We start from the raw sequence: 13,426 nt of genomic DNA, 5'->3' as shown, positions 1-13,426 counted from the left end.
TAGCTTTGAGCCATTGTGGCCACAAAAATTGTGCCCTCTAGCATTGTTGTAATAATTATCCTTATAATTTGATAGATGTCATATCATGAATTATGCATACAAATTTTATAAGCATACCATTTTTCAATTTAAAAAGAACTTGTACCTTAATATCAAAAAAATTAAAAATTTTAATATAATTTTATATATTTCTATACAATTATTACATTTTTGAGTGGCCCAACCATACAGGCCTAACCAATGTCATGCACATGTGGCTAACCACACATCTAACCATGGTTAATACCATATGGGCAAACATGACCCACCACACAGCATAAATAAAACCTCGCTTAAACCCTACAAAACCCAAAAAACAAACCACAATACAGAGCACACACAAACAAAGCTTTTCTTGGAAAAAAAAATTTCATACCAAACTTCTCGCGTTTCCTGAATTTCGATCTCCTTTTTTTGGGTTTGACGAACCAGCGACGATGATGAGTCGCCGTGCGACTAGGGTGGTCCGGTCTGTGTTGGTGGGTCATGCGGCTCCGAGGTTGTTCTTCTCCACGGCGGCGAGAGAGTTGGCCGCCACCGCCTCCGCTGGATTCTTTCATGTGAATCAGGGTAAGGGGGCGGAGAGGATGTGGGTCAGATTTCCGGTGATGGGTGTGAGGAATTGTAGTACGGTGGCTTTGGATGAGAAGAAGAAAACGGAGGAGAAGCAGGTGGAGATGGGCTCGGCCGGTGGTGTCAGCGGCGGCGATAAGGCGATAGTGAGTTACTGGGGCGTTTCGCCGGCGAAGGTTACCAAGGAGGATGGTACCGAGTGGCGCTGGACCTGCTTTAAGGTAAGCATTCGTTTTTATAGTACTAGTAGTAGTATATCATTTTCATTGTTGTGATACAAGTTTTTAGGTAAATTTAAGCTTTGAATTCTTATTTTGCTAGACATGTGATCCCACATATCTCAAATTTACTTAGGTTATGAGTTTAAAAATAAATAAATAAATAAAGTTATTCATTTTATTTGATTAAGTTTTCAAAATTTATTTTTATTAAAAATTAGAATTATTTTGAAAAAATAAACACCAAAAAAAAATTTAAATTAAAAAAAAATTGGCCCAAAAAAAAAAACTCATGAATGAATATGATGAGTACTATTTTTCATGAGTTTTTTTTTTGGAAAAAATATTTTTTTTTTTTTTTTTTTTTTTTGAAAACTCAATCAACCGAACAAGATGTATTATTTAATTTTTTTTTTAAGATTTTCACTACACATTTTAATGGCTATATTTTATTAATTTGTCACCTTTCTATTTTCATTTGAATTCTTCTCTAACTTTTCACCTTTTAATTGCAATAATAAGTCTTCAAAGTTCAGGTTTCAGTTTGATTCTTCTATCACCCCACCCCATCATTTAACAATTTAAGTGAAAGTTGAAACATAATGGACTGAAATGAAACCTTGAGTGAAAAGTGTAATTAGACTTGATAATTTTATTTATAGATAGTTTTTATTTATTTTTGAAACCTGCAAACAATTTTCTATCACCAAAACATTCTCTAAAATTCCTGTATATTCTCACAAAAAAATTTGAGGAGGCACGCTTTTATTGTTTAAAGTTTTAGTTTTAAATTTATATATATACATATATATAAATCTTATGTTAAGGCCTTCCCAAACTTAATTTGGCCACTTTAAATATATGAGATTATTTTGTTCATACGTATTTAATGTCACTTGTTAATAAAAAAAAAAAAACTACAACTAAATTTAAATGAAGATCCCTTATTTCTTACCACCACAGGGCCTCTTTTGAGTTGTTATGTAACCAAATATGTGGATTTAATTTGATGGTGTTATTTACATGGGTGTTGATGTTGGGTTTTTAATGGAATTGATGGAAGCCATGGGAGACCTACAAGGCGGACCTGTCAATTGATCTGAAGAAACACCATGTCCCTGTAACGTTCTTGGACAAAGTTGCTTTTTGGACCGTGAAGTCTCTTAGATACCCTACCGATATATTTTTTCAGGTATGTAAGATAATGCAATAAATTCTCTCAATTTATTATTTGTTTTCTGTAGTAGATATGTCTTTACAGGATTGTTAATATTATGATTTGTCTAGAAGTGAAGAAAAAAAAGAGTATTTATTTAAGCCAAAAAACTAGGCCTACTTTCTAAACACATCACTGGCTCTAAAATGTGGACTTGTTTACTATTTTTTCAGAAAAAAAAAAAAAATTCACTATATTTGGTTCCATTTTTTTGAAATTTTTTTTCAAGAAGTGATTTGAAAACTCTATTTTGGAAAAAAAATCTTTGTTTGGTTTTCAAAAAGATGCATCATTGCAATTTCAAATTTCCCTCAAATTTAAAAAGAGAGACAATTTTTAAAAAAAAATTTGTCACATCAAAAAATGCTCTCATTTTAATTTTATATATATATATATATATATATATATATATATATGTACATGCTACATATGTATGAAAGCATAATTTGGTATATATCTATTTATGAGTACATATTCTACCATTAACTGTGTGACTTTATCATTCCACTCATTTCAATCACAAAAAACGTAATTTTTTTTTCCAAATTGGCATTAAAAATTTCTTTCGTAGAATTAAATTTTCATAAATGTTTTACAGAAAATTTATTTACAAATTTAATTTAAAAAAATCGAAATTTTTGGAAATTTATTTACAAATTTTCAGAAAATGTAAATTTATTTACAAATTTTTAGAAAACATAATTTTTTTTTTTTTTTTTTACAAATTGGCATTAAAAAAAATTGTAACTTTATGTTTAAATATATTTACAAAATCATAAATTTATGTTTAAATTTACGATTTACAAAATTTTCTGCATAACATTTATGAAAATTTAATTCTATGAAGGAAATTTTTTAATGACAATTTGGAAAAATTTAATTCTTTAGTTGAAATAAGTGGAAATTTTATGATAAAATCACACATTTAATCGTAAGATATGTAACCATAAATGGCTACATATCAAATTATGTTTTCATACATATATAGTATGTACATATATATATATATATATACAAGATGAAAGTACCTTTTCATGTGACAATTTTTTTTTTCAAAATTGTCTCTCTCCTTAAATTGGAGAGAAACTTCAATTTGAAAAGTCCTCAACATATATATATTCAAAATTGTCTCTCTCCTTAAATTCCTCAACATATCATTTTGAAAAGTGAACTCAATTTTCGGAATAACCAAACAAATACTCTAAAATTTTCAAAAAATTGAGTTTGAAAAACAACCACCAAACATAGTGATTATTTTTTTTTTTTTTAAAGAAGGATCAAAATTTGTGATCTAAATATGTGCACTGTATAAAACAGAGACGATATGGATGTCGTGCAATGATGCTAGAAACTGTGGCTGCTGTCCCCGGCATGGTTGGAGGGATGCTATTGCACTGCAAGTCATTGAGGCGGTTTGAGCACAGCGGTGGTTGGATCAAGACATTGTTGGATGAAGCAGAAAACGAACGGATGCACCTCATGACCTTCATGGAGGTAGCCAAGCCTCGATGGTACGAGCGTGCCCTTGTCTTCACAGTCCAGGGGGTTTTCTTCAATGCTTACTTCTTGGCATACCTCATTTCACCAAAACTGGCTCACCGTGTGGTTGGGTACTTGGAAGAGGAGGCAATTCATTCCTACACCGAGTTCCTGAAGGAGTTGGACGAGGGGAACATTGAGAATGTCCCAGCTCCGGCAATCGCCATTGATTACTGGCAGCTGCCACCTAACTCCACTCTCCGTGATGTGGTCATGGTTGTAAGAGCAGACGAGGCTCATCACCGTGATGTTAACCACTTTGCATCAGTAATGATCTTCTCCTTTTTGGCATATGCTTCTCTTCAATGACTGGATTGTCCAACCCTTGTGGGAGAAAGCGCTGGACTAGACCGTTTGGTTACTGGAGAGAAGCTAAACCTTGCATTTTTCATGTTCTTATGCTTAGTTTAGATAGCAATTAATGGTTTATTGGATTGAATTGCAGGACATACACTATCAAGGACACGAACTGAAGGAAGCTCCAGCCCCGCTTGGGTATCACTGAAGGATCAGAAATCCGATTAATGAAGGACATGTTGAGCTGTGATACTATAAAGTTCGAAAGTATCTTTCTTCAATCCATATTAATAAGACACAATGAAGTCAGTTGTGTAGACATATTGGTGTCCATATTTTCGTGTGCCTGCTTCTGAACTTTTGCCTCTGTTCTCTTCTTGGAGTTCATAATCATAGGTGATAATGTAGTTCATTAATACAAGCTATCTCCTTGTGAATGGTATACTTGAAGCTCCTCTCTCTCTCTCTCTCTCTCTCTGTGTAAGAGTGTAAGAGTGGCACACACTACATGCGTGAGCTAAATTCAACAATCGTTTGTGTAGCAAACATGGGTTGTATAGCATTTAGCGAATTTGATGTGGGCTTGATCTTAATTGAACTGTAAGTATGGTTTGTTTACATATTTACCCTTTTGGTGGATGAGTAAAACCGTGATAGAGAAGGCTTACCCTTTTTTCTTTTTCATGGCCGTAAGTTGTGTAATCTAATTAAAGCCCCAAGTTTTGTATAGATCCTCAAGCTTTTGTCGTGCTAATGGCGTGATTTCAGGTGAACTACACTGAACTCCAATAAAGAATTTGCTTTAGGCAATCTGCAGACATGTAAATCCAGTTTGTTGCAATTATCATCTGAAATTGTTGTAGAGTTAGTAGGGACGTCGGTGACGATCTCTATTTTGAGATAGAACAGAGGGAGGGAAAGAAATAATATTGTGAGAGAATGGTAAAGCTAGTTAGGGCTTGAGCAGTGATCTCCACGAAACAGAGAGGGAGAGAATTTTAGAGATTTTTTTTTTGCTACAACATTCATGTATATATTGTATGAGTAATATCTTGTATCTATGCTTTTATTTTTCATTAATGATGTGTGGCATGTACATAAAAGCATAGATAAAAGGTATTACTAATACAATATTGTTACCAGCTGTCCCTAGCCAGTTGGTTCTGCATGAAAAATAATTTGAAATATCAATACATCAAAACAGCTCAATCCAATTAATTAAACAACAACATGCAATAAAAATTTGACACAAACTTGTAACAAACATATAACATAAGAACCTTGGAAATTGCAGATGCAGCTAAAGTGAGGAACGGGGGAATGCTCAACGAGAAGTCAAGGTGGGCAACTAGTAATTGGTTGAAGTGAGAATGTGACTGGATTCCTCCCCTGTGATCTGGAGTTACAAATATAATACCGTAGGTCCTCATCGCAAGATACTGAAATCCAATCATTGTCATCATCTTGATACTTGACATTGTAAGTTCCAGCCATCCAGTTCAGCCTCTTTGTCACTTCTTGTTGAAACTCTACCATTCCCGACAGCACAGGTAGCTGAAACTTAATAAAATACTCTCCATATTTTGCCTTTATAGTTACAGTACTTGTATCTTGCGCTTCCATAAAATACGGCTTTGTAAGAGCAGCAATAGCCAAGTCTTGCTTATGAGGTGGATCAGAAAATGGGGATTGACTAGATTCTCGGATCTGACCCTCAGCAGCACCTTGGACAATTTTTTTGGAAAGAGAGCCGTTATCCTTGGTTCTCTTTCTAGGTGACCACCATGATATATTATATTCCCGGCAGACGCGTTTCAATGTAGATCGACTAACTACAAAATGAACAATCCAAATCCAAATAATCCAAGTAGAAGAAAAAAAATTAAAAAAATATATATATACTTTTTGTTTGCTACTGCCAACAAAAGTAATTGATTTTTCCCCAAGTACATAAACTTACCACCAAGGCTTTCTGCAGCATCATCAAGTTTCATTCCAAAACGTTTTTGGATGTCCTCGAAACTAATTGGAATTCCAGCTTTTCTGCATTGTCTTTTGGACGGATGAGTTATGCATTTTTGCTGTGAGGAAGTTGCAGCAGCAATCTTGTTTATTTCTGTGCTATTAAAAACGTTGTTTCCAGTGTCTATAGCATCCACTTGTAGTAATTGTTGATATGATGCCAACTCCCCTCCATTCTCTATCCGATCTGGAGATCTTGCAATTTGGGGTATTTGATGAGTTATGCATTTTTGCCATGAGGAGGTTGCAGCAGCAATGTTTATTTCTGTGTTACTAAAAACATTGTTTCCAATGTCTATAGCATCCACTTGTAGCCATTGTTGATATGATAAACCTAGGCACACCACCTCCAATCCATTCTCTATCCCATCTGGAGATCTTGCAATTTGGGGTATTTGAAAATGATCGAGTTTATCATCCTTTGAAAAATCAATAACTTCAACAGATAATGCATCTCCTAGTTCTTCTCCTGAAGCAACCTTAAAACTTTTTAAATGGTGCCTCATCGTTGCTACTAACAAAAACAAGATGAACCTCGGATCCCCACCACCTTCAGTGTAGCTTGGGGGCAAAAAGAATTCTAGCACGATGACATTGTCTCCAGTATAACTTTCTTGCAAGCAAATTGCAAAACAACCCGTGAAGCTACACTCACGTGCGTAGTGTGCCAAGGGATACTCAGTTATGTTGAACTGAGTAATATCTTTGCAGAAGACCAAATTATGAGATGCAAATGCCCTCCCAACAACCCCCTGTCCCTTTTGTAGCGTATGCAAAGAACATGCATGTGAGAAATGAAACTTATCTTTGTCCATATGAAAACATGTATCCCTTTCAGACACCAGATGTTCCCTGCAGCTTACATTAAAGCTACCACCGATGCCTATAGGATGGCAAAGCCTGCACAGGATCCAAATCTGAGCCAAAGGTAGATAATGTGTTCTACACACCAGTTCCAACACCTCTTTCACTTCAACCAGTGCAGCTTCAAAAGCTTCATCCTTGTACAGGGTCTAGTTTTCAAATTATTGTCACAAATAAGATAGATATTCGTGAGACCAAAGTCCCTACAAAATCTAATAATAAAGAAAGATTTGACATGTATTTGAAATCATAGTATAGTGTGGCACTCACTGGCTTATAACACAATTGCTTACATGTTTCTGGATATTTCAGGTCTACAAACTGCAGGGGAATTGAAACCAATGTAATTGAAAAATCTTGACAGATTTGAAATTGGAAGATATTTGCAAATTGCAACAAGCATTTAAATATTGCATAATCTAAATGAAAGAAAAAATAACAAAAATCAGCACAGTTGTGGATGATATTAACAAACCAACTTAGGTTGCCTTGCCACCATGGTAATTATAATTGTCCAAAATCAACTTGGGTGCTAGGGGCGGCTCAACCATGAAGTGACCAAAGTGGTCGCTTTAGGCCCCGTCTTTAGAAGGTCCCAAGTTTTCACTCTTTTTGTCTAAGGCTTAGAAAAATATACTCCTTATTTAAAATTTCATTAAAAAAAATGTTCTCATGGAGATCTAAAAAGAAAAAACAAAATGGGTAATGATGTATAAGCAGAATTTCTTATATAAAATTTAATGTCATTTCTGGTGGTTCTTCATATTTAATGAAAACACTGGCCATTGTTTTCATAATTTCACAAATGCTATATTTGCCACATCATTCTTTTCATAATTCTGTATTAAAATCCTATAAGCATATCATGTTTTCAAAAAATCTCATTGTCAAAAGCCCTCAATCATAAACACTAAGGCCTCGTTTGGGAACAGGCTAATTTAGTAACTTTTTGGCTATTTGGCTAAAAAGGTAAGTAAAAAAAACTTATATGTTTGGGATGACTTTTTGGCTAATTACGAAAAGATGTGCAAAAAGTAGATAGAAAAGAGAATCTTTGACTTTTTGGTATGGATTGTTGGCTTTTTGGCTAATTTAGTAACTTTTTGGCTAATTGGCTAAAATAGCCTCTTGCCAAACGAGGCCTAAAAGCACATTTCTAATCAAAGGCCCCCCTAATAAACCTCTTTGTCTAAGGCCAATAAAAAATTCTTCTTGAAAAAAGACCCCAAAGGGTTACGAAAACTGCAATTAGGGCTTCACTCTTTTTCTCTCGATCTGTGTTCTTATCTCTCTTCTCTCACTCTCACTCTTGATCGTTCTCTGTCTCTCTCTCCTCTCACTCTCGATCAACTTCATCTCTCTTCTCTCTGTTTCGATCAACTTCGTCTCTCCCTTCTCTTTGTTTTCTTCTCTCCCTTCTCTCTGTTTTCTTCTCTCACTCTTGATCCGTCTTCTCTTCTCTCTTTTCTTCTCTCTCTCTTATTTTTAATTGGTATTTATCATATATAATATAATTTATCACAAATAATATATAATGTAAATTATATCATAAATAATATAATGAGAGCAATTCCTTTTGTCTTTCAAGAAAAAGGTGTACTGGCTCTTGAAAGTTGTCACCAACAAGCTAGCAAACTTTCACCTTTTCACCTACTAGTCAAAAGTCAAAACAGCTAGCATTCACCTACCAATTATATAATAATAAATCTAATTAAATCATATATAATAAAAAATAAAATCTAATAAAATCTATAAGATACATTATCTATTTTTTTATTTATTTTAACATAATTTGTTATTCCTTATCTTTTATATTTTTGTTATTTATAATATATATGTCAAACAAAAGTAAAAAAATAAATTATATAGATAAATTAACAATATTATCAATACAAATAATAAATATATTTAAAAAATAATATTTAACTCATCTTTATATAATAAATATATTTAAAAAATTAAATATTTAATGTATCCCTATTTGGATCCATATCCAGATATCCTCAATTTTTAGTTTTAAAATGTCCGATCCCTAGATATCCACCATCACTCAATACTCACATCCGAGTCCGTGTAACGTAACCAACATCACACCTACATCGGGGCCGAAACTAAGGTTTCAACGTACTCTAGACATAAGAAGTAGGTATGACACTCCAATAATCCGTTATGGGGTAGAGTTGAACTCAGGCGTTAAGCACGGTGGACAAGCTCATTACCACTGTCAAACCATGAGAATTGTTGTTAAAAAATTCATGTTAAATGATTACACAATAAAATTAGGGAAGGGCAAGAGCAAGATTAACTGACCACAAGGTCTCATTGTTTAAGAGTAATGTTATTATATAAATAGAATTTTTATACGGAGAATTTTTTATGCATAATAATATGATATTTTGTAATGTTTTCATTTCAAACAAAAATACCTATTATTGAGATTTATAATTATAAAAATATTATTGCTAACAATATAAAACCACTTAAGGAGGAAAAAAAACTCATAAACATAGAATAGACTGAAAAATCATTCAGGAGTAAAATTGAATCACTGAGACCAAAAAAAAAAACCCTTAATATTAGATCAAATTATTTTTATTTTATGTATACCACGGTCGACTCTTCCCCTACCAAAAAAAGGTGAAAACCCATTTGACAAAACTACCCAAAGTAGTCATTTTTTTACAATATTTTATCCATTTTACGAAAATAAGAAAACACAAAAAGCCCATTTAACAGAACTACCAAAACTGTCACTTTTAACTACGTATGTATAGAATTGAGAAAACATTGACCCTTGAATCCAAACACATTTATTATAAGAAACCGCTTTACCCACCAAGTAACTCCTGACTTCACAAAGATTGAACCCAAATAAAAATAGCTAAAAGATAAGTAGATGATATAGAAGAATTACATGGGATTTTTTGTTTTTTTGACACATTGACCCTTGAATCCAAACATCATTTACTATAAGAAATCACTTTATCCACCAGGTAACTCCTGACTTGATAAAGATTGAACCCAAATAAAAATAGCTAAAAGATAAGTACATGATATGGAAGAATTACATGGGATTTTTTGTGTTTTTGACACGACCCATTGTTTGAAATCTGAATGTTTGTGTTGATTCTTGGGTCTTGCAGAGCAGTGAGAGATTTTATTATACACAGATATATGCCTCTGTTTGGCAAGTTAGTTTTCAGACTTTTTTGGCTATTTTAGCCACAAAAAACAAAATAGGCTATTTTAGCCATAACAAACAAAACATCACATCCAACCCATAATTATTACATTCTTCTCTCATAAAAAAAGTCAAAAAAGTCAAAAAGTCAAAAAGCCCTTCCCAAACCAAGCTTTTTAGCCCAGGCTAAAATAGCCAAAAAAGCCAAAAAGCCAAAAAGCCAACCCACTTCCCAAACCAAGCCATAGTAGATTAAATCATCCATGGTAGGTTGGATCAATTTCAAATCTAGAACAATGTTTGAATTTTTTTATTTAATATTTTTAAAGTTGATAGTTTAAAAAAATAATTGTTTTTTCATAATTTAGGGGTTGTTTGTGATGACCTAAATAAGTGCACTTTTTATCTTTTTACGAAAAGATATGCAAAAAAGTAGAGAGGTGATGTGATGAAAAAAGATAAAAAGATGAATTATTTGAAATATGTCAAACTTGACCTTAAAGTTTTAAAATAAATTTTACAGATATAGCAAACATTCCAACTGATGTAATAATATATAAAATTAAAATACTAAATTCTTTCTCAAAATGCATACATTATTTATGAAATATTATTAATTAATAATAAATATAATTGTTCCTTCCGCATAGAAAAAAAACAAAGATCAAACGTAAAATTGACTATCTCACTAGAAAAATTAAATGTATAAAGAATATGTGTTAACAAATTTGAATATAAAGATTTAATTAATATTTTTTAACCTTAAAAAGCCAGAAAGGTAAACAATCTTGGGCTGACCCTAATGGACCATTAAATGAATTGATTAGTAAAATGGAACCAAAGCATAAGCGAGGAGACTTATCAAAATAATAAAATATTGACACATAAAGTGATAAACATACGATCATAAAAATATATGTTATCCTAGCATTATTAATAGTTTGATCTCCATCAAAACAAATAAATAATAATAATAATAATAATAATAGAAATCATCATTGAAAATTCAAATAAATATTCATTGAATAGGCAAGAGAGAGAGAGAATAAATAAATACTAAATAAAAAAAATTAAAAAAAATGAAGCAGATTTACTCCATCCAGTCCACGAAAATCTGCCGCCTATAAAAACAGAGATTGAACATAACTGCAATTAGGGAATTAGCGACAAACCGTAAAGTCTTTGCGCATCCAGTTTTTAATTTCACGCAAGTAATAATTTCCTTTGGCGGCGGTAACAATCTCAAGTACACCAACACAAGGCTGTCCTCCAGAACGCTCAAACACGGGCAAAGTCAAAGCTCCCGAAATATTGTTAACGATTGCTTGATCACGCTGTGGATACTCTTTGCATGAGTAATACCCAATATTTGGAGTAGACTCTGGCTGTTGATGCCGGAACACACGGCCAAGTAGACCAAGCTCGTCTTCATCGGTCGCCCCCACATCCACGCAAAATTCATAACCCAGAGATACCAACCTGTACGAACAAAGTCCAGCATGTTCAATTGTAGAAACACCAAAAGGTTGGTCTCGAGTTGTAAGTAAACGCCTTCCTCCAATTTCTATGGCTTTCCAAAACTGAACTAGAAACTCTCCAGGCGAGAATACCATCCATTTTATTACGGATTTTATCTTCTCTACAAGATCCCGGTTAGCAGCAACCGATGTATCTAATTCCAAATCGATTATCTCCACTGTATGAATGATTTTTTTTCAAAATTTTCCATCCAAAACAAAACAAACAGTAAGAAAATTGAGGATATTGGAGAAAAATCAGACCAGTAATAGGAACTGAGACAGAAACTCACAGGAGAAGGGAGCCGGAGGAGGAGGAGGAGGTTCGCAACAGTCATCTTCTTGATTCGAAAAAACCCAGCCTCTGTTAAAGTATCCACGTTGGCAGAGCAGTTGGTTCTTCTTCACATACATTTTGAAATGGGCAGGGAAATCACCGAACATATTATCATCCGTAGGGTATTTTGTCCAGAGGAACTGTTGGTGGTTCTCGGCCATCGTCCCACTCATATAAGAGGATATCCCCAGATCCTCTTATATAATAGTCCGGACCCTCGGTAGGATGCTAAGAGTGATTTTGTTAATGGATCGAATCTATTTAGAAAATTATATGTAGTCTATTTTTTATAATGCATGAGTGATATTATTAGTTGGTAATTACAGAAAATATGAGAAATTATTAATTTTTATATCTTAGTTGATTGTTATATCATTAAATTTGAAAATTAAATCTAATTTTTAATCTTGAATAATAATACTCAATTTATTTTAAAGTGATTATTAGGTTTTTTTTAAAACATTATAAAAAAAAGCTAACTTATTAAATTATTAACTTATTTAAGTGACATTGCTTATCTATTTTTTTCACACACTTTAAAAGAAAAAAATTAATCACTTTTTTTTTTTTAAATAATGCTTGAGGCCTCGAATTCAAAATCTCGAATTTGTCTCGGATTCCATTTTTTTTTTTTTAAAAAAAAAAAATTCCTCTCTTTTATTTTCCTTTCTTTTTGCAAGGGTGGTTATGTGTAGGGATGTGTTAAAAAATTAGATATCGCGCACTAACTCAGCCTGTATGATTTGATAAAGTGAGTGAGTTGGGTTAGACTGGTTGGGTGATAAAATTGACTGATCAGTTAGGTTGCTAATTAAAATTTGTTATTCCATAATTTTTTTTAAATATTTTTTATTTTATTTGTTGGGCTATGTTGGTTTGTTTTTTGTTTTTGTTTTTTTTTTTTTTTTTTTAAGTAGTTATGTGTAGGAGTGTGCAAAAAAACTAGATATCCTGTACTAACTCGTTGTACAAAATTATATAAATTTAACAAATTTCAACCAGTAACCTAACTGATCAGTCAATTAAGTTGAACTAGTTGCGTGATAAAATTAACTGATCAATTAGACTCTTGGTTAAATTTTGTTAATTTCATATAATTTTGTATGATAAGTTAGTGTTTGATGTCTAATTTTTTAACACATCTCTACACATAATCACCCTTAAAAATAAAAATAAAAATAAATACTAACAACCTTAAAAAAAAAAATAAAGAAATTCGAGACAAATTGGAGGGCTTGAATTTAAGACCTCTAGCACTGCCTTTTTTTTTTTATTATTTTTAGAAAAATGCTTGGGAGCACTAATTAGTGCTCCCACTAATTAGGTGGCAGTGGGTCCCGCCATTAATGATGTGATGTTTTGGTCTTGGAGTTGTATTTTTTTTTATTTTTTTTTACTTTTTTAATGCATTAGTGCTATTAGTAGTGATATTTTTAGTGGGATGAATCATTGCTGTTATTTTTAACTCTAAAAGCAAACTTTTATACTATTAGTTATCCAAAAAAAAAAAAACTTTTGTACTATTCTTAATTTTTGTAATCATTCAAAATTGCTCTACCATATTATTATCATCCGCTTAGTTGCCTAGATTTTGAGCACAAGAAGGCGGGACCAGCTTAGTTG

At 32.6% G+C, this 13,426-nt stretch overlaps 2 protein-coding genes across 5 annotated transcripts; one reads left to right on the top strand and one right to left on the bottom strand.

The window, feature by feature from the left end:
• Positions 1-212: 212 nt before the first annotated feature.
• LOC114264165 (ubiquinol oxidase 2, mitochondrial) lies at positions 213-4,611 on the top strand. The gene is made up of 4 exons (XM_028204768.2): positions 213-833; positions 1,894-2,022; positions 3,364-3,852; positions 4,031-4,611. Exons 1-4 carry the CDS (start codon positions 477-479, stop codon positions 4,088-4,090), a joined length of 1,035 nt encoding a protein of 344 aa, XP_028060569.1. The 5' UTR covers positions 213-476; the 3' UTR covers positions 4,091-4,611.
• Positions 3,361-13,009, bottom strand: LOC114264163 (protein NLP6). 4 transcript variants are annotated; one of them, XR_003629862.2, is made up of 6 exons: positions 11,760-13,009; positions 11,122-11,645; positions 7,039-7,089; positions 5,843-6,917; positions 5,163-5,714; positions 3,361-5,045 (listed from the first exon to the last, which is right to left on the bottom strand). XR_003629862.2 is itself a non-coding variant. In XM_028204766.2 (5 exons), exons 1-5 carry the CDS (start codon positions 11,974-11,976, stop codon positions 5,218-5,220), a joined length of 2,364 nt encoding a protein of 787 aa, XP_028060567.2. In that variant the 5' UTR covers positions 11,977-13,009; the 3' UTR covers positions 5,074-5,217. The 4 variants fall into 4 exon arrangements, 2 of the variants coding, with proteins under 2 accessions (XP_028060567.2, XP_028060568.2); XR_014348612.1 differs by having other exon boundaries at positions 3,361-4,693; XM_028204766.2 differs by lacking the exon at positions 3,361-5,045 and having other exon boundaries at positions 5,074-5,714.
• Positions 13,010-13,426: the final 417 nt, after the last annotated feature.

The sequence above is a fragment of the Camellia sinensis genome, chromosome 13, assembly GCF_055761805.1.
Source record: "Camellia sinensis isolate YWXY chromosome 13, ASM5576180v1, whole genome shotgun sequence".
Lineage (NCBI taxonomy): Eukaryota > Viridiplantae > Streptophyta > Magnoliopsida > Ericales > Theaceae > Camellia > Camellia sinensis.
Note: the sequence above shows the minus strand (reverse complement) of the source record. Positions and strands in the feature narration are given on the sequence as shown.

Bases quoted from the DNA above. Each gene is read 5' to 3' on its own strand.
- LOC114264165 (XM_028204768.2), top strand. From the start codon at position 477: ATGATGAGTCGCCGTGCGACTAGGGTGGTCCGGTCTGTGTTGGTGGGT. The intron at 834-1,893 runs GTAAGCATTCGT...AATTGATGGAAG, and splicing joins GGCGCTGGACCTGCTTTAAG to CCATGGGAGACCTACAAGGC. The intron at 3,853-4,030 runs GTAATGATCTTC...ATTGAATTGCAG, and splicing joins ATGTTAACCACTTTGCATCA to GACATACACTATCAAGGACA.
- LOC114264163 (XM_028204766.2), bottom strand. From the start codon at position 11,976: ATGAGTGGGACGATGGCCGAGAACCACCAACAGTTCCTCTGGACAAAA. The intron at 7,090-11,121 runs GTTTGTCGCTAA...ATTCCCCTGCAG, and splicing joins GGATGCGCAAAGACTTTACG to TTTGTAGACCTGAAATATCC. The intron at 5,715-5,842 runs GTAAGTTTATGT...TTCATTTTGTAG, and splicing joins TGCTGCAGAAAGCCTTGGTG to TTAGTCGATCTACATTGAAA.